Source organism: Enoplosus armatus, chromosome 3 (assembly GCF_043641665.1).
Source record: "Enoplosus armatus isolate fEnoArm2 chromosome 3, fEnoArm2.hap1, whole genome shotgun sequence".
Taxonomy (NCBI): Eukaryota; Metazoa; Chordata; class Actinopteri; order Centrarchiformes; family Enoplosidae; genus Enoplosus; species Enoplosus armatus.
The window spans coordinates 11,047,260-11,074,998 of NC_092182.1; the positions used below are offsets into that span (position 1 = coordinate 11,047,260).

The following is a 27,739-nucleotide window of genomic DNA, read 5'->3' on the forward strand; positions in this document are numbered from 1 at the left end:
ATCTAAATTGGTAGTTTCAACTGTGACAAAACACTTCTGCCCAGCCTTCTTTAGTACCTTAAAAAAGGATTAAATAATTGATTACATACAATAGATTACTTTCCATTGTAAAAGAACAGGTACTATATATCAGAGACTTTGCTCTTTAGTATTTGCCATAACCCTTTTTAAATCTTGGCATAGTAAAGGAAACCTAAATCCTCATTATTATTATGTTCGGTGTGTCATACTTCTTGATCCAGACTCTGGTAGCTCTCCACAGATTCTTCATCTGTGATTGTGGTTTCTGGTTCATGCCAGTCTACTTTCTGTAGTCTACTTTTAGTATAAGTGGTTTCAGAAGGTTATTACTATGACTAAATTTAGAGTAAAGGCCTGCTAGCAATAGTAATATAACAGCTAACAGATTACAATGAGTCGTCAGGAAGTTAAGTGCTGTTATCCAGTGAATTAGTGCTCAATATGTCATTAAGTGATGCCAAACCACACCTACAGTATGAAGCGGGGATTAAGCGCGCGCTCCTGTCGCTTTAAAGGGGGCGCGCTCTCGGCATTTAAAGCCGTCAGGTCACTTGCGTCACTACTACACGCTTGTCGCGGGCGTGAGTTGAGTTTACATTCAGGGCACGGAGTGAAAACACGCACTAATACACACACTAAACAGCCAAACACACACGCATTACAGGGGAACGGGGTAATGGCGTCTGTTAGTGTGGTGGGGCAGCACCCGGGTCCGCACAGGCTGGACTCGGAACCGCAGCTCCTGCTGTTCAAACTGACCGGCGGCAGGAAGAAAATCACCCTGCCGAGGAAGTCGTCCTGGGAGAAGATGATGTCCAGGAGAAGCCCGGGGAGCGGCGGGAGGTGCGGGTCGGTCACCACTGAAGGGGAATCGGGAACTCATCCCTTGTCTCCGGGACCAGCGGGAGAAAGGGCGGCGAGTGGAGGAATGATGCCCGGTGAAGGATTTGGAGCTCCGGCTGCCTCTGCTGCGCCACGTAGCCCGGACCGGGACAGAGAGGAGGGCAGCTCGGACTGCGACAGGCGCACCGCTGCCGGAACTCGAGAAAGTCAAACCGGTGACTGCTGCAACAGCAACAGCAACTGTGACTCAAACCATAACACAGGTGGTCGGAGGGGGACTTCGCTCAAGAGGACGGGCATCAATGTCATGCCAAGCGGGTCGGTTAATGGACACAAAGGAGCGCACCGGCACCGGGACGGACCACACGGGAGACGAGACTCCCGGAGCAAAGACAGCGGACATCAGAGCATCTCCTCCTCCTCCGTGCCAGCACAAGGAGAGAGCGGCGGTCCCCCGCTGGAGCGGCTGACACAGGGCAGGACTGGAGTCGTCAGACTGGCCCGCACTGAGCCTCTCCGCAGGGAGGCCTGGTCCATCTTTCCCCGGGGGATGGACCCCCGGGTGAGGAGCGAGAAGGGTGAAGGACACATATTCGAGGCCAAGCCAGTTACGCGGGACTGGTGTGACGCCTGTAGCCGTCAGATCACTGCACAGGCTCTCAAGTGTCAAAGTAAGTAGCCCTCAAAATCATGTAGCTTATTCATCTGTCGTGAGAGTATGTGTTGTGCATGCCCAGTGAAAATGAGTAATATTAGTTACCCATTGGCACCGTTTCATAGTATGTGAATCCAAAACGTGCACTTTAATACATTCACACTTCGTGTGATCGTTGTATTTACAGAATAGATAGTGGTGTCTGGTTTATGCCCGTCTACTTTCAGTAGACAACCTGTAGTACAAGTGGTTTCAGAAGATTATTACTATGACTTACAATAGTCACAAAACAGCTAACAAATTACAAGGAGTCATCAGAGAATTAAGTGAAACTTAAATACATACACAGTCCTGGTGCAGAACAGGCTATGTTGGTGAATGGGGGGGGGGGGGGGGTTGATTTATGGGTCTGTATCTTGTTTCTGGCACACTATTAGATTATTTTGTGAAGGGCACAAGTAGCCGGGTGCTAAACTCTTCCATACTGGTGGCTGTGTGTTTGTACACAAAAAAAGTGTGCATGTGCCTTTTGTGAGTGAGCCAGTTGTGACAGGGAAGGACATTTCCAAGCATTTTGCTCCGCAGACAAAGCCAAAAAACCTTCCATGGAAAGCCCATTATCTTGTCCCTCCAGCTTTGCCTCACAGAGTTCTCACTCTGTGGTTTGCAGCCTCGGCTCAAAGAATGAGGGAAAGATAGTAGAGTTCATGCATTGGTGAAATCCAGAAAAACAATGGAAATGTCTGTAAATCTCACACTTACTGTAACTCTGCGTGTGCATGAACTGATATCTTTTAGTGTTTTAGGTGGATGAGGGGGCGTACAGATGGAACAGGGACAGTGGAAGCAGCATTTTTTATTGATTTGTTTAAAACTTTTTGCACACATTGTGCCTGATATCTCTGGAGTCACATACCTGACTGTACTGACTTTATATACTTTACTGCTGAGAGCTGCTTAGGCTCTGATGACGTCACCCCCACCTGCACAGCTCTGGGACACACAGACTTCGGGCCAAGCCAATTTGACCTGGCAGTGTGGATATGTGTTTAACTTGAGAAGTTTCATACTGCACATGCATGCAGACTGTGTGTGAGTGTGTGTGTGTGTGTGTGTGTGTGTGTGTGTGTGTGTGTGTGTGAGTGAGTGTGTCTGTGAGTGCTTGCGGCTGCTGAGTTGGCATTGTGTCAGCACCGCTCTGTCACGGGAAGGCTGCGGCTGCAGAGAAGTCAGAGATAAAGCAATTGTAAAGAGGACTGAAAGCCAGGGAAGAAAAGGAGAGATAAAGAACGGACCGGCTGAAATAGAGGAACAGAGCCAAGGGGGAACAAGGAAGGGAAAGGATGACAAGTAGCTGGAATTAGTTGGAGTTGCAAAAATAGTGGAAAGAGTCAGAGGAGAGATGGAGGGAGGCAGGGTGATAGGAACGAGGAGAGATGGAGAGCTAGAACAAGAGCGATGGGGAGGAAGGAGAGCCGATGCGAGTGAGGGAGCGAGAGTTTGTCCAGCACTGCAGAGCTGTCTGATTTAGTGTGCTATCAGCAAGAGATCAGTGGAGCGAGAGCAGAGATTACTGGAGCACTATTCACACACACACACACACACACACACACACAGAAACACACACAGTCATGAGTTTCTTTACAGCCCAAGAACTTCACTGAGTTTTTTGTCCCCTCTAGTGTCTTTATGGATGAAGCTAATTAGCTGTAGTTTTATGGGCTCCTCTCGAACACACACTGTCTTTTCTGCTCCCTTTTCTCGGAAAACATCAGAGGTGAGTGTATACCGCAGTCATGGGGGTCACCAGGACATTTATGACAAGCAATACAAATTTAGGCATTTAAGGATATTTTTGTGGGGAGTAACACAACCGAAATTGCCAAAATAGAAACGACATGCACACACACACGCACACACACGCTCTTCTTTCAACTACACCCAGTAAATGACAGGGATAGAGAGATGGAGGCCTCGCAACCATAAACAACCATCATTCTGTGTCTTTGTCTTGCTGTATGCCTCTTGCTCCCTCTGTCTGTCTTTAATTTATCAGCGTCCTGGTATCTGCGTTGGCTTTGTTGCACATGCAGCTTATAGAAACAGCTATGCAGCGCTGCTCCCCCGGGATACTCGAGAGCTCGCAGGGACCGTTGTGATGTGGCCTTGCCCTCCAGTGGAATCTAGCCAGAGCTCCAAGTCTCACAGTCTGCTCTTCTGTTGTTGTGTAATCCTCTGAATTTATTCCCCTGGCTGGCTTTCATCCGTGTTTGTGCTTTTTAAAAAAAATCTTTATTGCTCCTCTTAGGAGTTAGATGGGAGTTTGATTTGTGGTATGTCCCCCAACCTCCACACTATATATGCATACATACAAGACACACATATAGATGAGAGCCACATGTGCCATCAGGCTCTAATAGGGCATAAAATAATGAAGCACATAACCAACATGACTGATGAGTGTCAGTCTAGACATCTATGAGCTCTATATGTCTTCTTCTACAGTAATGACACTCACTCTCCTCTGATGTTCTCCATTTTGCATCCAAAGTCACTTTATTGGCCCAGGAAAACACACACACACACACACACACATATATATATATATATATATATATATATATATATATATATATATATATATATATATATATATGTAGTGTAATACACACAGAACTAATGATGAATACTATTATAATAAAAAATAAATTAAAAAAACTACAGAGAAGATCAGTGTGTGACAGTTATATAGATCTGTGCAGTAGATTAGGGTTGTGTCCTGTCAGTGGCTGTAGTTTATTGTTGATTTGATTTGTCATCTCTCTAAGTTGTGCCTTTGGTCAGGGAAGGCAGGAGGGAGGCGGGGAGTGAGGGAGGGGAATGGCAGCCTCCTTAATCCCAGCTCTGGGTGTCTCCTGCCTGGGATTATGTCTCAGGGATGGAGAGGTTGGGATTACAGACTGGCAGACAGAGTCAGACGTCAGATTAATATTTAATCAAAGCTTTCAGGAAACCATGCTGTTGTGGCACCAGTGCTCTGACAAGCAGTAAGGCATGCACCTCTTCCTGTATATACACAATTTCCTCTTACATAGTCGCCATTCAAACCTCGCAGGGGTAGCACTTAACCCTTTTAATTTAGCATCTAAACGGCAGATGAAAAATTGATGTTTTATAACATAATATAATGTAGTTGTGAGCACATTTAAGGGTATTAAAGTGTTTAAAAGTTAAGATTCAAACTCACTTGAATGATTTGTATCTGTATGTATTTAAATAGTTAATAAATACCCTGTAACACACTGTAAGGATTTGTTCATGTGTAGTCAAATATCATTATATATGAATAGAGCTATGTCATACTGTGTTGTCATGTTAACTGTTTATCCTGTAAGCAGGTTATAAATTGTTGACAAACACACAATAAACACCTAAAATCTTATCCATATCTAATTCCTTATATTTGCTTACAACTACATTAGTGTGTTATAAACCATTAACTGTGTTTATATACTGCTTATAAATGCTTCAAAATGAATTGGTACCTCATACACATGCACTTTCAATTAGGGTTGCAATTATTGATTGTTTTCATTATTGAATAAGCTGTCTTTCTTGCAATTAATTGATGAATTGCTTAGGATATAAGATGTCAAAAATGAGTAGAAAATACCCAAATTTGCATTTAAAATGATATAAAATAGAAGAAAAACACATTTAAGTAGCTGGAATCAGAGAATCTTTGACATTTTGTTTGATTAATGATTCAAATGATTAATGGATTATCAAAATAGTTGTCAAATAGTTGTCTGTCGCTCTACTAATCAATTAGTAAGATCATTTAATACTGACTACATTAAATAACTACGTACTGTAGAGATTGAAAGAGTGTGTCTTTTTACCCTTCTCACCCCTTCTCATTTGATTCATTTGTGCTTAAATATTTGCCAGCAGCCCGTAGATGGTTGTTGTTACAGTGCATCTACAGCAGCAGATGTGGGGTCGTGTGCTGGTCACTGCAGAGACAGGGAGGGATACTCGCATTGACACATGGCTGCCAGGAAGCCCCACATGCACACACACACCCAAACAAACACACACACACATTTGCCACAGACCTTCACAGTATCCCTCCCAGTGTATTCTTTATGCCCCATGGCATTACTGATCTCTCTCTAGAGGATGTATTTTTTTCCTTAAACTCCATCTCTTCCTTGTTTCACATCTTCCCCTGATCTTCACAATGCAGACCTTGTCTTAGAAACCCTTTTAGCTGTTTCACATTGGCCCTCTCAAAGCTCCATTCACAGCAGAAGAAGAAAACATAGGAAGAGGGTTGTGTTAAATGGCTCATAACGTTCATGTCTCGACATACCACTGCTGCCGCGCTGCCAGACCTGCGTTGAATATAGTTTTAACTAGACTTCAGCCAAAACATTCCTTCAGAGCTCATATGTCATAAGTTGAAAACAAACAGAATATGAACACAAGGCTGCATTGAATGTTGAAAAAAGCTATTGAACACATGTTCATCAAATTACTACATCACACTTCTATTATGCTGTATTTTTCTAAAGTATCAGTTGTGGGGTTTTTTTGTTCTGTTTCTTAGAAACAGACAGTATACATGGAAAGAGTCTTCGCCCACTGCTTCACCTTATTTGAGCTTGATTTTTAAAAAATGGAAGTGACAAGATTGGGCATGCAGATAAGGGTTTTGTTTTTGCGAAAAGACCTGCATGGTGCTCTCCTCACTGTGCATGGCTGCTCAGCTGTATGTATGGCAGAACAGTGGGGATTTTCAACCAGGCTATATTTAGGTCACCCTTGGTGGATAGTGATAGGAGGACTGCAGAGGTGGTTAGGGCAGAAAGGACAGGACAAAGACATTCTTATGCTAGTTGAGGGCGATTTGGGGATTTTAAAAACAAAACACATGACGTCATACTCGTCGCTGCAGTGAAAAACAAACGTGACATCAGAGCATCACCCTCTTATGGCATTGCTCGAGATTATGTCATACACTTGTGAGTGAAACTGGTGAGCACATCCTGTTCCTCCAAACTCTTCAATTTTAGAAGTAGGGCAGAAGAACTCCCAGTAGCTCTCTCTTTCTTTTTTCTCTTTCTCAGTGCATATTAATAACCAACGGACTGCACGTCACCTCAACCCACACTTGCAAGCACCCATACACACACACACACGCACTTGAGGTGATGCATGTCCTTTGCACTGACAAGATATGTCACTGTTGTGGAGTTAGACAGGATGGCTGACTCACTTCCCCTCAACCAGGCTATAGGGTTTCACACCAAGGAGACAGAAAAAGGGGAGAAGATAGGAGGTATCGTCTGTAACCACCTCTGCAGTGGTCTGTGATGTCTCTGCTCTATTGTATGGAGATCCCACCATGTTCTCTGCTACTGAACGAAGTGTGTACTGTCAAATGCTGAGGGAACGGAAAGGAGAAAGGCTCCTGTTGCTGGAAAAAGAGGAGAGAGGGGACTAGAGAAGCCAGGATTGTGAGGGTCCCTGTCTCTTTAAGCTGGCTGTTTGTTACTGCAGAGTGTGTGGGTGCTGCAGTAGAGACAGCGAGAGGGAGAGAGAAAGAGGGGGAGAGAGGAAGAGAGAGGATGAGGGAGCATTGATAACAGAGAGATGTTAGAGAGGAACAAGTAGTACAGCAGAGATTCTGGGCTCATGTCCGCACGCTGAGGTGTGAGGAAGACTGGTCAGGTGCAGACCAGGGGAGAAAAGTGCGAGACAAGTAGAGAGGTGAGAGCATTAGGAAGTGTGTGAGGAGTACAGGTGGAGGGGTGGCAGAGCGAGTGGAGAGGGGGCTGTTTATTCGGAGCGTGGCACCGGTGGCAGAGTGGCTACGCTGGGATGGCAGAGGGGGGAACTGGGGGGGCTGGCGCTGGGGCAGCCCTCAGAGGGACAGGGGCGGCCGGGGGCAGGACAGGAGGGCCAGCGAGGGTTATGCGCACAGGACGGTGCCTGCAGGATGGTGCCACCATGCTCCATCCATGGCACAGATAGCACCTCTCGTCCCGGGGCGGGAGGAAGCGAAGGCGGAGGCAGGGGTGGCGGTCGGGTCAGGGGGAGTTGAAGGCGTCGGGGTGGGCAGAACGTTCCTCGGCCAGGTGTCACTGCATCTGGAGGAGGTCAGGGGTGATTCGGAAGGGGAGGCTGGCAGCGCCTGCTTTGGACAGGTGTCACGCCGTCTGGGGCGGCTCCTGAAGAGGCTGCCCAAGTCTCGCTCCTGGAGTGACAGCCTGCGGATCCTCCGGCGATCATCCTCTAATGGATCTCTGCTCACCACCTCAGGTAAAAACCGGGAATTGAGACTTAGAAGCTGTACATTGAATCCCAATCAGTTTGGCGGTGATAGGGGTCAGTATTTTGGAAAAAACAGTAAAGATGATGAGTAGACAGGTTGAGCCGGGTTGGCCTCAAAGGCCGGCTGTGGGCCAAAATATTTGGGTATTGTGTGCATCAGTCTGTCGATCTGTGAACTGCAATGCCCTCAAGCCCTGTTACTCTTTGTCTACAACCCCCCCCCCCCATCGGCTGATCTATCCCCCTCGCTTTTGTGTAAGAGCACATAGTGTTTATGTGTGTAAGATCGTGTGTGAACAGTGAGGACATAGGCTGCAGGGTGATTGTAAACGGCAGAATAGTCCAGTAAAACAGTCAGATGAAAGCAGTTGAACCTGCAGTTTATTCTTGCTCCAGACAAACCTACACAATTTCAAACTGTCGAGAAAATCCTACGTAAGTGGATTATCATATTGACTTCCATATTTGTAGCAGGAATTTGAGATAAGAGTGAACCTGCTGGAGGCTGCATGGTATCGATTTTTCCTATGTTTTGTCCAAATAGAGGACTGGCTAATGCAGTTTTTTTTTGGGGGGGGGGGGGGGTGATGAAAACATAATGTAACATTAGCACAAAGTGTGGCCGGGTTAAAAAGAGAGGCAGGGAGCAAAATGGCTGGGTGCTGCAGAATTATTGATTCATTCACAGCAAGAGACTGACAGCTCTTTTGTATGTGTGTGTGGGTGTGTGTGCCCTCTTGCGTAAGCCTGATAAGACCCTGACCAAACATGACTCAGTGAGCCGCTCATCAAGAGCTCACCACTCCACCTGAGTGACGTCATGCTGCAGCCTCTGAAGCTTCAGGAACAGCATCAACAGCTCGAGCTGCCGCAGACAGATAAAGGGTATTTATAGATGGTGTTCCCTGTAAGGAAACCCAGTTAATCCTTTTAAGAGTAAACTGGCCCAAACCAGATCTCACTTCCTCTTCTGTTGCTTCTTCTATTTATTATTATCATCTGTTGAAGTCCTAATCTTGGATGATGTTCTCCGGATATTCCTCTCAGATTCTCTAAATTGCTAAAATAAATATAGTAACTTGGTGACTGTAGTCTCATGGTTGGAGGGGATAATGTGTTTCAGGGGAGGACTGTTCAGGGCCAAGGTTAAACTGTTACACAACCACGTCTTTCTTTCAGAGGATGCTTTTGACAATTCTTGCTACTATGACTGGACAATATTTCAGCATTACTGTATTTGAAGAGTTGGGGAATTGTATTCTCATGACATGATCATATTGTGTTATCGTTTTACAGAAATCTGTTGTCCAAATTAAAGGGGCATGCCACCGATTTCACACATAAAAGTCAGTTCACTCATCATGAAGAGTACTACTCATAATGTCTCCTGTGGCTCTGGGGGAGCGTTCTGAGAAAATAACCCGCAGGATGTCATCAGACTAAAAACTTCTAACAGGACGCCTGTGTTATAAAGTTGGACCATGGAGTCTGAAAGATGTTGACATTTATCAAGAATGGAGGGCCAAACAAAATTATACTATTAAATTGCATTATGTAGGATCCAGTGTTTTCAGAGTTTGACTTATACTAGGGATGAAAAGTGGAAGTGCAGTACTAAATTTCTGGAGTACCCCTTTAATTCAAGCAAACTGTAATTAAAAATGAATTGTTTTTTGTTGTACACATTTGAGTACAGTTTTGTTTTATCAACAGCAGAACACATTTCACTGCTCTGAACATCATCATAGTGATTGAAGGTCTAAAGGTTCATTCTTGACCTTGGAAACAGTAAAAATAAATTCTTAACTTTCGGCCACATTTCGTGGCCTTCATCAACTAATGGTGTTTGTTCAGTTGTCATGGAGATGGTTCAGTTGTCATCATGTGACCTAATATGAATGAATATCAAATGACAACTGAGCTAATCCCATCTGCTGATGAAGGCCACAAGATGTGCCTGAAAGTTCTGGAGTTAAGAAGGTTTGTCACATTCATTTACTGTGATTTTGCTTACATTTGCTATATCAACATATATGTATGTAAATATCAGAAGTCTGGTGTATGAGGTAGTTAAAAGACCCATATTGCTGTTATTGGGTGAAATGTCTTCAGAAAGTTTTCCAAAGTCAAACAAACAAACTTTTATATTGACAACTTGGCAATCTTGATTGATCTAATTGATCTAATTGATTGAAGCTCAATTCTTTCAGCCATCAGAAGAGCATTTAACTGAAATTATAACATAAAATCACTAAAACATACAAGCTCTGTAATGATGTGATCTTCAGCCACAGAAATATTCTCAAGAATCACAAAAAGACCCCTTGAAGCATTCAGCTGCATCCATTTGCAGCTCACTGGACTGAAAAAGCCTTAAGAAAACAAATAAATAAAACGAAGCCTAGTTCTCCTGTTTGTTTGGTGAATTCAGGGAGCATCTGTAGCCTGACAGATGGAGGAACTGATGGAGGGGAAGACAGAGATGGTGCGGTGATGGAGATAAAGAATGTCAATGTTAAATATGAAATGATTGTTTGCACACAGATGTCAGGGTGAACAGGGGGCAGATTTTATTTAGGTGAGGTGGGATTTGTTTGGTCATGTCTGACACGTCGGCATTTGAAGTGTTTATCCTGGAAGCTTAATGAGTTTGTTTGAGTGAGACTGTAAGAGGAATAAAGCATTATGTATTTTTTTGTACAATGATGGAGTGAGGGATGAAAAATAAGATGAGTATGAGTAGATTGGTGTGTGTGCGTGTTTGAGCCGCACAGTAGGAGAACATGGATAACTGCTCCAAATGAGCTATGATGGGATCAGACTGGCTAAAGCCCCCTAAAGACCCCAAAGCTGCTCTTAATTCTCTCGTAAGACCCACAGAGCTCCCTTTAGGTTCATTAGTGACTGTGTTAATATCCTCACCCCTGCGTTATAGCTACCTTACCCCTATTTATCCTACCCTCCTCACCCAGACAAGGAGTAAATACAATATGTCCCTCCCCTCTGTCTCTATCTGGTGCCATACAGACATCCTCCATGACCTGCTAATCTGTGTCGTTACCCTCCCCTTGTCTGACCCATGCCCACTGTCTCACAGCAAAAAAAACAACCACCCACATCCCCTATCTTCCAAAAAGTCACAGGAGGTGATGCAGAAACAGGGACAATTTTCTGGCTCCTTGGCCCTCCAAGAATGATGAGTGGAGTGGAGAGAGAACAAAAGAATAAGAGATTTTATGAGATGGGAAACAGAAACATGACCATGGAAATGTTTCACTCAGCAGCCTCCACCAAGACGATCTGAACGTCCTCTTTTGAGAGCCAACTTGTCATCATTTAACACTCTGCAATCGAAGCTCCTCCTTTCCCGTCTTCCATGGCAGCGGATGTTATCGACCCAAAGTGCAGCAGTGGAAGTTAACACAGCCACCACATATAGATCTTTCCATACTGTACATCTAAGCTCCCTCATCTCTTTCCGCCGCACTGATGGAGTTTCCTAGCGCTGCCTCTTTCTCCCTCTCTTTCTATCCACATCATCGTCCCGCTCTGTCTGGAGGCGTTGTCAGTTTAAAAGCAGTCAGACTGGAATGATGGGATTGAAAGACAAAGGGGTCTGTGCACGCATCTCCCGCCGTGGAGGAGCAACCGAGGCCAGTCTACCATGGCAGCACGTAACACCGCGGCCCTTCTTCTTCTTGTTGCGACAACACACACAGACTCTAGACTCTATGGCTCTGTGCAGGAGCAACAGATGCTGATGAGTGTTTATGGCTCAACTTCATTACAGTCATCTCTTGGTGTCCCGTTCCCGGCAGGCGTGCACTTTTATGTGTGTTCACTCTCATCAAAGTGTCTACATTTTATAATAGCTTTATGTTACCAGGAAATGCCTCGCTGAGATTAAGCATCTTGTACAGGAGCATCAAAGTCAGCAGCAGCACATAGTTACAAAACATATCATTCAGACCTATGATAAAATATACAGTGGAATAATATGGACAGTTTAACCTGATGATAATAAAATAATCAAAAGTTCTGCCGTTTACCGGACAAAGTACCTTAAATCAACACTGACAGCTAGATTAGCTCGCCTTCAAATCATAAATACTTTTAAAAGAGTCCAATGAGACAGGCTCTTGAAGTTTTATGTGTGACTGAAGCACTTTCCAGTCAAAGGGAGCAGAATACATGAAGCCTCTTTTCCCTTATTCTGTACAGACAGCAAATATAGGGAATAAAAGGTATTTCCCATCTGAATTTGGAGTGATAGATATGGAAGTGAAATGGAACAAATACAAGAAACTTATTTCGAAATCAATGCTTGTGCAGAATCCAGTGATAGGGGCTGTTCTAACAAAACCTGTTGTGGCACTCCCATGAGTGGACTTCTCCTAAAAGTCCCGCAGACAGGAATCAGCCTCGCTGTATTTAAGTTAAAGCAACTTCCCCTATTTGATGGCCTGTGCAACGATGTACTTTCCACTGAAGAGAAAAGGGAAACCCCTGCGAGTCCTAACATGGAGTCCAGAGGGGAGTTTTGTCTCATTCAAATGACTCTCACACTAAAAAAAAAATTCATGAAAGAAAAAATGTCCTGTTTGCTGACTCCCCCCTTCTCTTGCTTTCCCTTTCATTCCTCTACCTCACGAGTCTCTGTGATTGTGCCTGTGTCAGCAGCACGCCTGCATAACCTTCAGAGCCCCGCTGGGTCATTCGATCATTGCTGCAGTTTCTCCACCTGCTCATTAGCACTCACATGTGCATGGTACAACATCCGAACAGCCGAAAGCAGACACACTCCTTGTATGCATGTATGCTTGTATACATACAAGAAAAAGCCTGAGATACTTTTAGTTTTACATTTAGTGGCCTTGAATACACTGAAATATACATATACATATATATATATATATATATATATATATATATATATATATATATTACTTAATTTAACTTAAATCCAAACCCTGGGATTTGTTTAAGGTGTAAAGCAAGGTGTCAAACGTGTTTTCACAAGGATGTCAGCAACAAAAAAACCCCACTCTGCCCTTGTATCATACCAATCATACCACAAATTGTTGTTTATTTATGTTTACGTCTGTCAGGTTTAGAATCAGGCAGCACATGTGTGTGAGTCAGAGACAGTGTGTCTTATCAGTGTGGGAATAATCTGGATCCTAGGTGAACCGGGACTTGCTGACAGTGGTGTATCTCACTGTAGGTGTGGAACAGGGAAAACCTTCGATCTCCGCGCGTTCCTCCCATTGTCCTTGCAGTAATTCCTGTCTTCTAAATCAATTATCAGGAGAAAGACCAAGGGCAGGGTCATCTCTTAGTGACTACCACCCAACACAAACACTGATTTCTGTCTTTGAGAACAATAACAGAGGAAGTTTAAAGGTGCCCTGTGGAGTTTTGGACCACTAGCAGGGCTATGGAGCAATGTTTTTAAAAGTAGGTTCCATTTTCCTTTGTGTCATGATGAGGTACAAAGGATACACACAATGTATATTGGTGAGTAAAACTGAATGTAGATATAACTTTGTTGTTTGATTAGCTTAGCACTAAGACTGGAAACAGCTAGCTCTTTCCCACTGTTTCCAGTCTTTGTGCTAAGCTAAGTGGTATCAATCTTCTCATCTTACTCTCGGCAAAGAAACGTGTTTTCCAAAATATTGACTATGTCTATGGCCGAATATGGAGGTAGAGGCACAGTGTGTGATCCAGAGTGAGGGTAGATGGAGTAAATGAAGGAGAGCGAAACAGGAAAGGAGTTTCTCTCTTCCCTTCCCCTGTGTGCTTCCTTTTCGTTCTCTCTTTCTGCAATGACCTCTAAGCTGTCATGAACAGAGTATCTCTTATCTGAACTCTTTCCTCAACACATCCATCCTGTCAGCGAGGCATTGCAGCCCTTCCCTCTTATTATCTCTCTTTCTCTCTCTGCAAACCTGTGTCAGTCACACACACATACTTACCTATCTCCCTCTCTTGATGCAGTGACCTCTAAAGTGTCATGAGCGAAGTATCCTTTATCTGAACTTTCCTCTTTGTTAGACATACCCCTCCCATCACTAAGCCCTGTCCTGCCTCCCTTTACTCTTTCTTCTTTGTCCCTGCTTCAATAATCAGGCCTACTATTTCCCATGCCAACGCAAAATACATGAAGCATTTCATTCCCAAACAAGCTATATTGAAAATACCTGGTGCATGAAAGTAAAAGTCAATGGTGATTAATCTGAGGTTTGTAGCACACACACAGCCTTCTACCAGTGACCTTATGTAAGTAGAGCTCTTCTCTTTCGACAATGGTCATCAAGAATTGTGTTGCCGTGGTTATGGTGCTGATGCTGAGTGTGAGAGACACAGTGGTGTCCCTCTCTAAGACAGAGCCAATAATATCAGTAGACAGAAAACCAGCCAGGCTGTGCTGGTCTCAGCAACAAAAGAGGTGTACCAGAAAACCATGTGTTGTTATGAGGCAAATATTTAGTTATTGGCTTTTAAATAGAACATTGTTGAAATAGTTTTTATTCAATCTGGCTGATTGCGTGTCACCTACTGTACAGTGTTTTTATTTAAGAAGCTTTCCTGCTCGAGGACCATAAAAAAGGATCTGACTCAGAGTTTCCCCCCCAAACTGCGGTCCTCTCTTTGCCCAAGCGGTTTTAAAATCTCTCTTTTCTCTAGCATGGATTATCTCGCCAACAGAGGAGAAGCTAGACGTGAGGCCGTGCGTCTCAGTGGAAAAGCCTCCGGCCACAATAAAGTCTGCGCGGCATAAACAAGCCGGGGCTGTCATAAGTGGAACCAACTAAAAATTAAAGAACAGTGGACTATTTTGGGAAGTTTTGGGGGAAGTACCTAAATCCATTCTTTTCTAGCTGAGTGGTAAGATGTGAGTTGACCACACCAGGGCTGCTATACTGGTACGCTTTGTTGGCTGTCCATCCATTGTTATAATACACTATGTCTGGGTTACATTATGTATTTGTACCATGATGATCTTTGCTGGACCTTGTACTCAGTGTTCATATAAATTGTGTAACGTGTCTGCACCAGAAGATATATCATATTTTGTTTGTGACAGTTAACTATCTATAAAGTATTTATTGCCATCTGATGATTAAATGAGAAGTATAGAAGTGGATCTTAAAGGTGTAATTAGTTGGTAAAATTGTGAGATTTCAACAGGTTATTACTGGGCTAATTTATATATCATAATACGTTGATAGGTGTATCTATAGATCTCTAAAATGATTACTCAGTCCACACACAAACATGTATTGTCAGGTGTGTTTTGTTAATACTGCAGTCCAGTTCCTTGTAGGTGTGTGTCTGACATTAGCCACTAGATGGAGCTCATTTTCTGTGTAAAGGGAGCGTTTGTATGACTGTTCATGTTTGATTACATCAGAATTCTTCCTCAAGTCAAACTCACACACCTACAGGTGACTAATCAACATGACACTCTCTGACATGACATACCACAGAGGAGTGTAGTTCACAGTGTTTGATGCCGTTTTTATTCGCTGCTTTTCAGCGATTGGTTCTGTCCTGCTGTTTGTGCTCTTGTCTCTGATTGGTGTGTTTTTGTGTTCATCAGACTGCAGCTACACCTGCCACCTGGAGTGTGAGAGCCAGGTCCAGCTGGACTGCAACCAGAGGGACAAAGAGCCCAAAGAAACTCCATCTCACAGAAGCCACTCCTCCTCCACAGCCCGTCAACACAAGGTGAGCATTTCAAATACAAAACATAAAAGTATTACGGACACTGCTGAAGAGCAAATGCATTCATCTCAGATTTAGAGAGTTGAACTCTTCATGTGTGTTATTTTGCAGAGGTACACATGAGTCACGATTGGATAATGGCAGGGTTCAATATGCAGTATCTCTCCAAGCCTGCACTTTTACATAACCATCCTCCTCTTTCACTACATGCTGTCCCTCCTCCTCCTCCTCCTCCACCTCCTCCTCCTCCTCGTTTGTCTACTTAAGAATTTATTCATATATGCACTCATTTGCTTTTCTTTGGTCACAGAATGTTCCCAGGACAGAATATGCTACGTCACTTTAGCATCTCCATCACCTGCTCTGTTGCTCTCATGGCCTCCCTCAGCTTCTCTGTCATCTCTCTCCTCTAGTATGGGTTTGATTTATTCATTCAGAGGTGGATCCCCATGTCCTCCCGTCCTCGGCTTCTCTTGTGTGAATGCAAAATAATTAGGTTAATCACTGTTTTCTGCAGGGACCTCCATTATGGCATAGCTGTGTTAGCGCAGCCTATTCACAGATGGTATATATGCTAGTGGAAAATATTTAGTTATCCACTATTTCCATATTTTGTATCATTTCAGCTTTCATACTATATTGTACGAGCCACAGGCTTTCCAGTCATACAGTAATTATGTAAAATTCATCCTCAAAATAGTGCTTCACCCACTCGCTGTGTGAGTACAGGAACCTGAGAGTGTGTGAGCCTGCATGCTGCTCTTGGCATCCCAGTCTCAGTCACCCACGCAATGTGGTCCATACGCACAAACACAAACACACACACATATCGTGCACCAGAGAAAGCTGGATAACCCCACAGGCCTGCAGCAGAATGTTGGCAGCTACTTTACGCCCAGGACGCAGTTAACAAAAAATGAGACCCCTGGTTGTGTGCCAGGTAGTACTCCGCTTCTAGCGAGTGTTAACAAATACACACAATCATGCTACCCTGAAACATGTTGATGGGAATGGCAAGAATTGGAGCGAGCGGGCGGATAAATCGAGAAAATCTGACCAAATGTCAAGCAGCAACTGCTCAAACTACATTTCAGGCTGTTTATCCAAAAACATGCTCATTTCTTTCAATATTCTGCATCTACTGGAGAAAAATAATGGCATATCATTTTATTGGGCAGTCATTTTTAGCATAACCACTGCTACTTCTTCTTCTTTCTGAGTTTAATGACTGTGTAGTTAAAGATAATGAGCTGAGAGTCAGAATTAAATGAGCGTTGATGATGTCTGTCTTGGAGGTATGTGAACTCTGTGACTAAGGCCTGTCTCTCTCCACACTCTTGTTCGGTTCATAAAGTACACAAGTGCTGCAGACAAGAGCAGATATGACAGTTCATTCCCTGCAGTCCTCTTTCTCCCCTTTTCGCTCTTGTTTTATAGCTGCAGCTGTGTGCGTGTGTGTGTGTGTGTGTGTGTGAGTGTGTGTGGTTGTGTTTTATTTCCCCTCTATCTTTGCAGGTCCACATTGTGTGTGCATCAGCAGAAATTGATCCCCTTTTACCCCCAATAAGCACATACATGCAGCACACAGGCTTCATCGACTTGAAGCCAGAAGGAGTGTCATTCAGTATGCATGTGTGTGTGTGTGTGTGTGTGTGTGTGTGTGTGTGTGTGTGTGTAGCATCCCACCCCCTGCACGCTGCTTTCTCCCTTAGTGATTACACTGATGGAAGCGAGGAGCAGAGCTGCAGGTAATCAGTCTTCGGCTCACTCAAACCTGACAGAAAGACACCAGATGAAAGGGTGACATGCTGTCCCTGCATGCTGCAGCCCTTCGGTGGCATGTAGGTTTGCCTGTGATCACGTCTGAGTAGATCTTAAAATCATATTACACACACAGAAACCGCATGTGCAGACAGGCGCACGTATGCGGCCATCAATCTCCACAGTGACAGGCGCATTTGCTGCTTTTTGACAAGGGGGTCACTGCCAGAGACAGAGGGCAGATTGTAGGGTCAGTGCAAGGTTAGAGGTCACTATAATCTCTAGCCTGAGGGCAATCATTCATTATTTTCTTAATCTCACCTTAAGCCGTGTGAGCCTGTCCCCTCCACCAACAAACCAGCCGTGGTAGTGCAGCAGTGGAGCTTTTTTTTCTGGTCTGTGTCTGTCCCCGATTGGTTTAAGTATTGAAACATTAGCCCTAATTATGGCACGGTCCTACATAAAAGCCACATGTTTACAGTGGTTGCGATTGGCTTCTAGTGAACCGTTACATGCTGCAGTAGAATCTCTCTTGAAAAGCAGCCATCTTCCCCAACCTCACTGCTGCTTCCTGTCACTGCTGCTCTTACGTATGTAAAACAGGAGCTGTGAGGCTTCATATCTCTCACTCATCAGCGTTTCTCTTTCTACGCATGCCTCTCTCTCTATCTGTCTCTCTGTCTCTCTCTCTGAAAGAGGAAGTGGCCATGCTCTGCAGGGTGCAGTTGCTTGCAGGAAGAGAGAGAGAGAGAGAGAGAGAGAGAGAGAGAGAGGGGAGGGAGAAGGGGGAGGGTGCTTGCAGGCTGATAACACACACTCAACCCCAGATGGTTGAGCAAGGCTGCAAGAGAGTGAGGGAGCAAAGCGGGTGCAAAGATAGACAGACAGAGAGAGAAAGAGGAGAGGACAGGGAGGGAGAGAGGAAGAAAGAGAGTGAGGCTTAGTAGGAGGCATCCGTCTCTCTAGTAGTATTGCCAAAGCAACTGAGAGAAGAGGAGAGAGGAGGCAGTACAGGGTCTGTGAACGCCAGGAGATCTTCTGCCGCTGTTTACTCTGGACTCCAGCAGGGACAGATGGATGCTTGCACACAATTGAATTGAACCGTTTGTTCGCAGTGGGTCGTTACAGAGACACAGAGCAGGAAGAAAGCAGGATGTGGTATTGCGTGCATGCCTTTATGAGCGTTTGTTTTGCAGATATAAGAGGGGCTCTCAGGTGAGCAGGGTTAACTTGAAACCAACCTGTAAACTGACTCCATGACACCAGCGTGTGCCTGCGTGTGTGTGAGGCAGTTACATACTGTGTATAAGTGTGTACATGTGTGTATGTTTAGCTGCAAATGACCAGGTGGATATACTGTACAGTGTGCGCGTGTTCGTGACACCTGCGTCAGAGCATACACACACACACATACACTCGTCAGGAGGAAGTGACACGTCTGTGCTCGCTCTCGGATTTCCTGGTCCCCTCTCCGGTGGCAGGCAAAGCGCAGAATCTGAGCCGAGTTCACCTGTCTCGCCCTCACAGGTGGGACTTAAACTCTCTGGATGCATCAGCAGAGGAGCCCTGAATTTTCCTGGATGAGTAAAGGACAATTAGATGCGAGTAGACTCTGATTGTGGCTGAGTGTCACATCATTTTCGAAAAATAAACCAGCACTTCCTCAAGCTGTCAACGTGCTGCTCCGGTGCTGTGCTGGTGCCGGAGGCCGTCCCTGGACCTCTCCATGACTGTCAATACAGTGCTGACCCCCTCCATGACCAGCAGCAACAGCATGAGCAGTGGGTACTGCAGCCTGGATGATGAGAGCGAAGACTTCACTTTCTTCACGGCCAAGACCTCGTTCTTCCGCCAGCCCAAGCATGCAGCTAAGGTACAGAATCAGGATGACACTCACTCAGTGATGGATGAATTTTGTAAGAGTGAGACAAACTCAGAGGGGTCGGATGGTTGAGGTTCCAGTTGGGCAGGTTCGACAAACTGCCATTTATATCAAAAACATGAAACCAAAAAGCAGAAGTGTGGAGAGGAAGTGGTGTTGTTTTGTGCAGGCTTAAGTAGGCCTCTAGGTGTGAGTGTGTGGGAAAGGGTTACTCTCATACATCTGTTGTGTAACATTGATCTGCCGACCTACGAGCCTTGTTCATCAACCTTGATGCCTTTTGGCAGCTCATTTATCATGTGAGTGTCCAGCATAGATTTGAGAAAGCACTGTTTAGAGAGTGAAGACTCACTGCGGCGTGGTTTCAGAGATGATGTGTTTGTTTTAGCAGAGAAACTGAGCTAATGATGTTAACCTACAGATTCCATAGAGGCTTCTCCTCCTCAGTGCGTGGGAGAGGTTTCCGTAGAAACAAAGCTGATACTTTTGCACTAAAACGAGTGTGTGAGCGTGCGTGTGTGTCTGTGTAGGGCAACTACTTAACTGTAGCAAACCATTTTCCTAGTTACCATGGCAACTCATGGTTTTGTTGGCACTCTGTACACACTTTCTGAGATTTGGTTTTGGTCGACTGTACATTTGATTACTTCACACATAATTGTGTCATACACAATAACTACAGTATTAGTTGCACTGCAGGGTGTTAGGTGCTGCTTGTTTGTTGTTGGGGCTTGTTCCTATAATGCACAGTAGGTGATCGAATGATTTTCTATAGCAATAGAGGGAAAGAGAAGTGTGACAGATAGAAAAGTGTTTCTGGTTGCACAAGAAGTCTGGAGATGAAATTCTGGAAACTACTAACAGACATTTGCATTCATGTAAAACACGCTCAGCCCTCTTCTTGCTGTCCTTGTCCCTGCAGTGCCTTTGGTGTCTGACTTGTAGAAGGTATAATCTCTGAATAATTGACCAGCTGTGTTGTCAGCGCGTGGAGTTAGGGTTGCTGATGTACTGAGACAGAAGGGTATTGGGGTTAGCTTGTCTGGGCTGCCAGCGCAGAAGCTGCCAGCTGATGGAGCCTGATTTCTCTGGCACTACACAGCCAGAGAAAAATTGTTTTACATTATATTACAACAGCACAGTCATATATAGGAGAGGGAACGGTTCTGCATCCTGCCCTGATAGAGCACTAAAAGTAGCCCAGCACTGAAAGTGTCCTGTGTTTGAATATGAAAAGGAGATATGCAAAGATCTGTGTGGCATCCTGTGAATAGAGACATTATCATGTATTTTACTAAAAGCAATTGAAATGTGTCCCTGTGTTAAGTCGTCTTCCATACATGTGTGCAGGGAGATACTTGCATTCATCCAAACAGTGGAAGGGGAGTTCAGATCCTCTTTTCTTTATGAATTATTTCCAGAGCTGAGCCTTTTGCTCCAGATTAGCCAGCCAGCCTTAATGTGTTTTGTGTGTGTGTGTGTGTGTGTGTGTGTGTGTGACACGGTGATGAGCAGGGGGTATATTCAGTTTTTTTCTGGCCTGCTTTTTGATGCAGTGAAAATGAAATGAGTATCATCGACACTATAAAATGCATTTTCACATACACACGCACAGTATTAACCTCTACAGCATCTCACACACAGCAAACATCAGGCAACATTGGTGTGTGTAGGGGTGGACTTAATACAGTTCTGATTATATAACTGTATTAGGTACAGTTTTGAAGTACTGGCACTTAAATGAGTATTTATAATTTTGTACAACTCCTACATTCTACTACAGTACAGATGGAAATTATGTTTTTGCTCCACTGCATTTTTGTTTTTAGGGAGTAGTTAGTAAGGTATTGATAAAGTCTGTATGTACAAAACATAATGCTCTGTAAACTTTAAAATATGATGCATAGCTGTGCATTACAACGCTATAAAAAGTAGTTAGATTAGCACCACTGGGACCAGATATAGTATCAAAATACAATAAATATGTTTGTTTCAGTCTTCACAACGAGTACATTTACTTTGGATACTAAAGTACTAAAGTTTGTTGCTGGTGCTTAAGTGAAACTTTGAACACAGAACCTTTACTTGTAATCTTGTATTCATACAGTATGATGTGCTAATTTTAAATTAGCAAAGGGTCAGAGTATTTTCACCATTGTGTGTGTGTGTGTGTGTGTGTTTGTGTGCACTGCTGGCAGTGCTGGCACACACCAGCCTCTGAGCTGTGAAACAGAATCAGCATGTGTGATTGTGCTTCTCCTCCTCGACACTAGACCCAGTAAAGGCGTTGTGCTAACACACTCTGTTATCAGTGTGTGTGTGTGTGTGTGTGGGTGTGTTTATGTTCATGTGTTCATTATTATTGAATTATGTCCACATTTTTCTTCTCTGTATTATTTGAGTATTGTTCTGACAGCGTTCGCCAAGTCCTCAATCTTGGCCAGTTGTAATAGATCCTAGAGTCTAGTGTTACCAGAAGATCATGATGTCAATCGCGCACACACACACACACACACACACTTGCAGGTTTGACTGACAAAGTGAAGGGTAAGTTCAAGTTAACAAAAAGGTGGTCAGGTTATGCTCACAGACAGGTGTGGCACGTGGTTTAATACTCCATAGCAGTCGTATGACCTCTCTTGTCTGATCTCATCAGAGTGAGAGCATCAACACTTACTCATATCACCCTGAGGGGTGTGTGTGTGTGTGTATCTGCATGACGTGTATACATATGTCTGTATGACCCTTATGTAACAGTCCTAGATATCTTACACACTTAAGCTGCTTTACATCTATCTGAATCACTAATCTTTAACTGGATTAAATGGCCCAGACCTGTTGCCTGTTATATTGTTATTATCAGACAGTGACACGTCATTCAGTGAGTACACTTATTGCCAGAGGCTAGTGGTTTCTGGGTAAAATTGTCCTTCGGTAAAGAGAACATATTTGATCACCTGTGTCATCAGGTACATTGTTTGTCCGGATTCAAAATAAGAACTGATAAAAGCATCAAATGCAGAAAAACGTATGAACATGATAGAGCAGACAATTAAGAAGCACCAAGAATAGCTAAAGATGAACCTGTCTGCATACCGTACTCTGAATCCATTATGTATTTTATGTTTATGAATGTCTTGCATCATTCAGTATCAGTCATTTTATACTAGCCACTTAAAATAGAGCTCTGGCAACTATGATGCAAGTTGGGAATATAAAAATATTTCCCTGTCATACTTTCACAAGCAAATTGGCCGAGGTGCTAGTCCTTCAACATGTAGGTGTTTTCCTGTAACCACAGTTCTGACTGCACGAGCCTTCTCGGGGGTTCACATCTCTCTGCTGCTGTGTCTTGCTGGTCATTGGCTCCCTCATGACCTGGTCCAATCAAGGCAGTGTCCCAGGACTTTGTGGAACTCTCAGGGGTGGAAACTGCTCCATTGTCCCGCTCTATTGTCCCCTGACCACTCTCACTGGTATGCAGAAAGGGAGGGCAGGGCACTGCCTCTGATACATTTAGAAACTCGCATACAAACGCAGGAATTCCTGCAAAGTTCTTTTCACTTTGTTGGTTTAGACTGGGAGGAATTTTTGATACAAGTCAACTCCTCCAACTCCCTAACCCTCAGATTCCTTTCTTAACCTTGGATTTTGCCATGCACACTTAATGTTTATGCACCAGAGTTTTATTAAATGTATTGAGTTTTTATTTTATTCTTATATGAATGTGATTAGATCAGTAAACGTAGTCACTCTTTATGAGTCTGTGGAGATACAGAAGGGCTGTATACTCTATTTAAATGTGTTTGTGTCTGAATTAAAAGGGAGTTTCAATGAGTACATTTCTGACATGCCGTGACCATAATAGCATCAGCTGCTTTCTTTGCTGTTTCACTGCAACATAGACATTTACCATCATAGTAGGACCATAATTGCACAGAGGAGTGGATGATGATAAGTGTGGAAGAGATGAAGGCAGCAACAAAAAGAAACAAGCTATGTGGTAGGCAAAGTCCTTCTGTTCTCACTGTTCCTATTCACACATGGGCACATGAAACCACACACGCACACAATTCTGTCTTGGCATCTATCTCCGAACATCGGCCTTGAAAATTTAAATGTTATAATGTCATCACTTCTCTTTGCTGGATGTCTGCCAGGATGAGCTTAGCCACACGCGTGCTGTGCTGTGTGTTGTTGTTTATTACCACAAGGCGCCTCAGTCTATATGTGTGCACACACAGAGACACACACATCTGTCTTGAATGAAACAGTGACTTCATCGCACAACCTGAGGACTCCCCTACAGAAACGAATCTTGCCCTGCATTCTCTCTCTCTCTCTCTCTCTCTCTCTCTCTCTCTCTCTCTCTCTCTCTCTCTCTCTCTCTGCCCCAGAAAATACAAACGAACAGGAGAAGGAAAAAAATGCTATTGTGAGATAGAGAGGATGCATCCCACTGTACTATAAATAACCCAGTCAAACTCTGTGTTGCTAAGGCTGGCTCAGCAGCCGCTCTTTCATCATTTCTTACCCCTTACTCGCCTCTTTCACTGCCTCCCCCTCTTTACCTCCCTCTCCTCCTCCTTTCATTGCTTCCTCTCTCTGTCACTCCTAGTCACAGAGGAGAAATAAGTAAGAATGAGAGGGAGGCAGCACTGTCAATATTCTCGTGCTGTGATGCTGAATGTGTGATTTGCTCCATTCACAACATTTCCTGTCCCCCATGTAGAGCTGCAGAGCTGTGCATCCACGCTGAGGAGGGACAGATAATGTAGTGTTTGTAAGAATCCCCATCACCCACAGTCAGAAGAGCAGCATGAGGTTGGCAAAGATGGAGGACATAAGAGGGAGGTGTTATCACAAGTAGTTGTTCTCAAGAGAGAACGGCCACGATGCTGTTTAGTCTTGTTTTCAACCAAATATGACGCCTGGTTGGCCTGCAAGTCAGTCAGTCCACTTTTTTTTAATGGAGTGCAGGGTGAAAGGGTTTCTCTTGATCCTGGTGTATTCAGATATCTATTCATAAACTTGAGCACAGCAAGATAGATAGTGGTGGAAGCAGCACCATCTGCTGGTTAAAATAAAACACAGATCTACCAGTGTTATAATACTGACACCCCTTCTCTCTCTGCTTTACAGCAGAATGAAGCAAAGGAGGACGAGGAGGGAGGAACAAAGGACCTGTTAGAGGAAGAGGTGCGGAAAAGGATAGAGGAGTATAACGCTCAAGTGTCTGAAAATGGCATGAAACTGGTGAGTTTTGAACACTTGTTGTAGCTGTTGAATGTACTGTATTGTATAATAACTAACAATGAAAGTAGATTGTTAGAGCTTCCTTGCTTTCATCATTTGATGAATAGAAACAGGAAACTGAGCTGAGACATAATGTAGCAAGCGATTTTTCAAAGGTGAGTATAACTTTGATTGTACATGAGAAGATAATCGATTTTTATACTTTTTGTTTTTTATTGATAAATATGTACATGTAATGACTTGGAAATTAGCAACAGTGAATATTCAAACAGTTTCCATGTTGTTGTTATTTTAGGAAATACGCTTATTTACTCACTTGCGGAGAGTTCAATGAGAAGATTGATACCACTCTCATGTCTGTGTATATGTAGCTACAGCTAGCAGCAGGTTAGCTTAGCTTAGCATAAAGAATGGGAACAGGGGGAAACAGCTAGTCCAAAGGTAACAAAATCCTCCTACCAGCAGCACTAAAGCTCAACATACATAGGCTACACATATATCTTGTTCATGTAATCTGTACAAAAACCGAAGTGTAAAAAGGAGACATGGTTATAGGAGGGGTTATGTGCCTAGTGACTATGTGACTAGTTCTCGGCTGCCAATAAAAAAGTTTGTTACCTTCAAACAGAGCCAGGCTAGCTGTTTCCCCCTGTTTCCACACTTTATGCTAAAGCTAACCGGTTGCTGGCAGTAGCTTCATATTTAGTGTGCAGACTCGAAAGTGGTATCAGTCTTTTCATCTAACTCAAGAAAGCGAAGTGTATTTCCCAAAATGTTGGACTATTTCTCTAAAGAACAACTTACAATCCTTTCCAGTCCTGCTATAGTACAAATGTCAACACTGACATGTGCCTCCACTCTCTTACCGTCTCCCTCTTTCTCTCTCTGTGTGTTCTAGTCTTCAGATGGATCCTACACAGGCTTCATTAAGGTCCACCTGAGACTCAGTCGACCAGTCACAGTCCCCGATGTGGAGGCTGCGGGCTCAGAGGGTGCATCCAAGCAGACAGGCAGCCGCAATCAAGCGCCGTCAGAATGCCAGGATGGGACAGACTGTGGCCAGAGTGAAAAGAGAACATCCTTCTACCTACCATGTGACTGTGTGAAGCAGCTCCACATCAGCTCTCTGACCACCACCAGAGAGGTCATCCAGGGCTTGCTGAAGAAGTTCATGGTGTTAGACAATCCCCGCAAGTTTGCATTGTACCGGCAGACGCACCGCGACGGACAGGGTGAGGAAAATACGGCCAGTTAATAGCTCATCTGCAAGAAACATATGTAATAGACAGCAGTGAATTATATGTTTTTCTTTGTGCTTTTGTTTCCCCTCCAGATCTGTTCCAGAAGCTGCCTCTGTGTGAGCGTCCTCTTCTTCTGAGGTTGATAGCAGGGCCTGACCCAGAGACACTTAGCTTTGTCCTTAAGGAAAATGAGACTGGAGAGGTGCAGGTGAGAAAGCACACACATACACACACACACACACACACACATACACACACACACACACACACACACACACACACACACACACTAAATAAATGGTATAAAGGCAGATTTTAGGTATCTGTGGTATCTAATTTTTCTCACAATTAACATTAATTTTCAGTTATATTTGGCATGAAGGGGGAATTATACAGGCTGTTGAGGCAAAAGTCCTTTTTGATAGACATTCGTGGACGGCTTCTAGCAAAAACATACTTTTTTTAGTGGTATAATGATCTGTTTTTCCCTCTTTCTTTGACAGTGGCATGCGTTCTCTGTCCCTGAGCTACAAAACTTCCTGGTAATCCTGGAGAAGGAGGAGTCGGAACGCGTGCGGGCAGTGGAGCAAAAATACGCTGTGTACCGACAGAAACTACAACGGGCCCTACAACAACACGACCCCTGACCCCTCACCTGTTACCTTATGACCTCAACCCAGGGAGAGACTGACCCTTAGAACGCCGACCCCTCAAGACCCCCTGATCTATTCAGAGACTGGAGCCGGAGCTGAACTTGTCTCCACTCTCCACACACACACCCAAACATGCAGTACATCCACACACACATGCATACCCTTTCTCAGGACGCATACAAGCCCCCCCACCACCATCCTTACATCCACTCCCTGAGGAGAGGTGAAAGCGACATGAAAAGCTACTGGGTGTGTGGTCTGCTTGCTGATTGGACAAGTGGTGTTTTCTTTGCCAAGGACACACACAGAAAGATCACAGCAAGATCTGAAACTTCGACTTGAAATCTCATTCTGGACTGATATTAACCAGTGGTGTTTTTAAAGATACCCTCTTCTTCTGCTACTGCTGCTGCTGCTGCTACTGCAAGTGTTACTTATGCATGAGTCTCTCTCAGCTCATCCCCCTGCACATAGAGTTTGAACGAAAACAGAAGGCATGGTTACTTTTTTCAGCATCTCTTTGGGATGGAAGGACAATCATACTGAGTGTTCATCTTTGCTTCTTCTTGGTGATGTATAGGGTTATCAGATGTATTTTTTTTTTTTGCTGGAATATAAGACGTGTGGATTTGTGGAGGGAGGTGTTTAGGGTCAGGACTGGAGACAGAAGCCTGCGTTTTGCTTTGGATGCTAGAACAAGAAAGAATGGAAAGTTAACAAAGCGAGATCGATTCTCTGATTTTTTTTTCTCAGGGAGCATGTGTTGAGTAAAGAGAAAACCTAAAGGAGGAAAGAACCCGAATTCCACCCTACACTGCCCCATTTTACCCCACTTTGTTCAAAATCTCAGCCCTTTTTGTATTTGTTCCTATCATTCCATTTCCTACTTTAACGCCATGAGAAAAGGTGCTGACAGAAAGATCCGACCCAGTTACCCATCCTCTCCTCACACACAACCCTAACCTCTTCTCAGATGATAACTGTGAGTTCATTTTCCCTAAATCCTGATCTAACCAACCCTGCATGAACTCCACCTGCAAATGAAGCCTGCTGAGCGAAGCAACCCACATACCTTTACAGATTTTACACTTTATTGTAAAAGTGACTGTTGTTGTATATGGGTTGCATTTGAATGTGAGAGTTTTTTTTACGCCAAAGCTTAGAGGGACAGATCTATTGAGAGGATTTTTAAAGAGACCTTTGGACGTTTGGCAAATTAAAGGTGGTGTATGTAAAAATGAAACCAGCTTCTGTTTTTGCACATGTAGATGCAGGTCACTGAATGGCCCACAACTCTGGGGCTGGACATGCATTTCTGCTTCTCTTTTCTTCTTTTATGTCCCCCACCTTCCACGCC

The 27,739-nt window shown here is 44.0% G+C and overlaps 1 protein-coding gene across 2 annotated transcripts; it reads left to right on the top strand.

The window, feature by feature from the left end:
• Nucleotides 1–697: 697 nt before the first annotated feature.
• rassf5 (Ras association domain family member 5) lies at nt 698–26,566 on the top strand. Of its 2 annotated transcripts, XM_070903157.1 has the most exons (6): nt 698–1,535; nt 15,465–15,592; nt 24,375–24,488; nt 25,387–25,720; nt 25,822–25,937; nt 26,233–26,566. In XM_070903157.1, exons 1-6 carry the CDS (start codon nt 698–700, stop codon nt 26,374–26,376), a joined length of 1,674 nt encoding a protein of 557 aa, XP_070759258.1. In that variant the 3' UTR covers nt 26,377–26,566. The 2 variants fall into 2 exon arrangements, with proteins under 2 accessions (XP_070759258.1, XP_070759259.1); XM_070903158.1 differs by lacking the exons at nt 698–1,535; nt 15,465–15,592 and adding an exon at nt 18,966–19,223.
• The last annotated feature ends 1,173 nt before the right edge of the window (nt 26,567–27,739 follow it).

Coding starts and splice junctions, on each gene's coding strand:
- rassf5 (XM_070903157.1), top strand. CDS start 698: ATGGCGTCTGTTAGTGTGGTGGGGCAGCACCCGGGTCCGCACAGGCTG. Junction 15,593..24,374: donor CCACAGCCCGTCAACACAAG/GTGAGCATTTCA, acceptor TCTGCTTTACAG/CAGAATGAAGCAAAGGAGGA. Junction 24,489..25,386: donor CTGAAAATGGCATGAAACTG/GTGAGTTTTGAA, acceptor TGTGTGTTCTAG/TCTTCAGATGGATCCTACAC.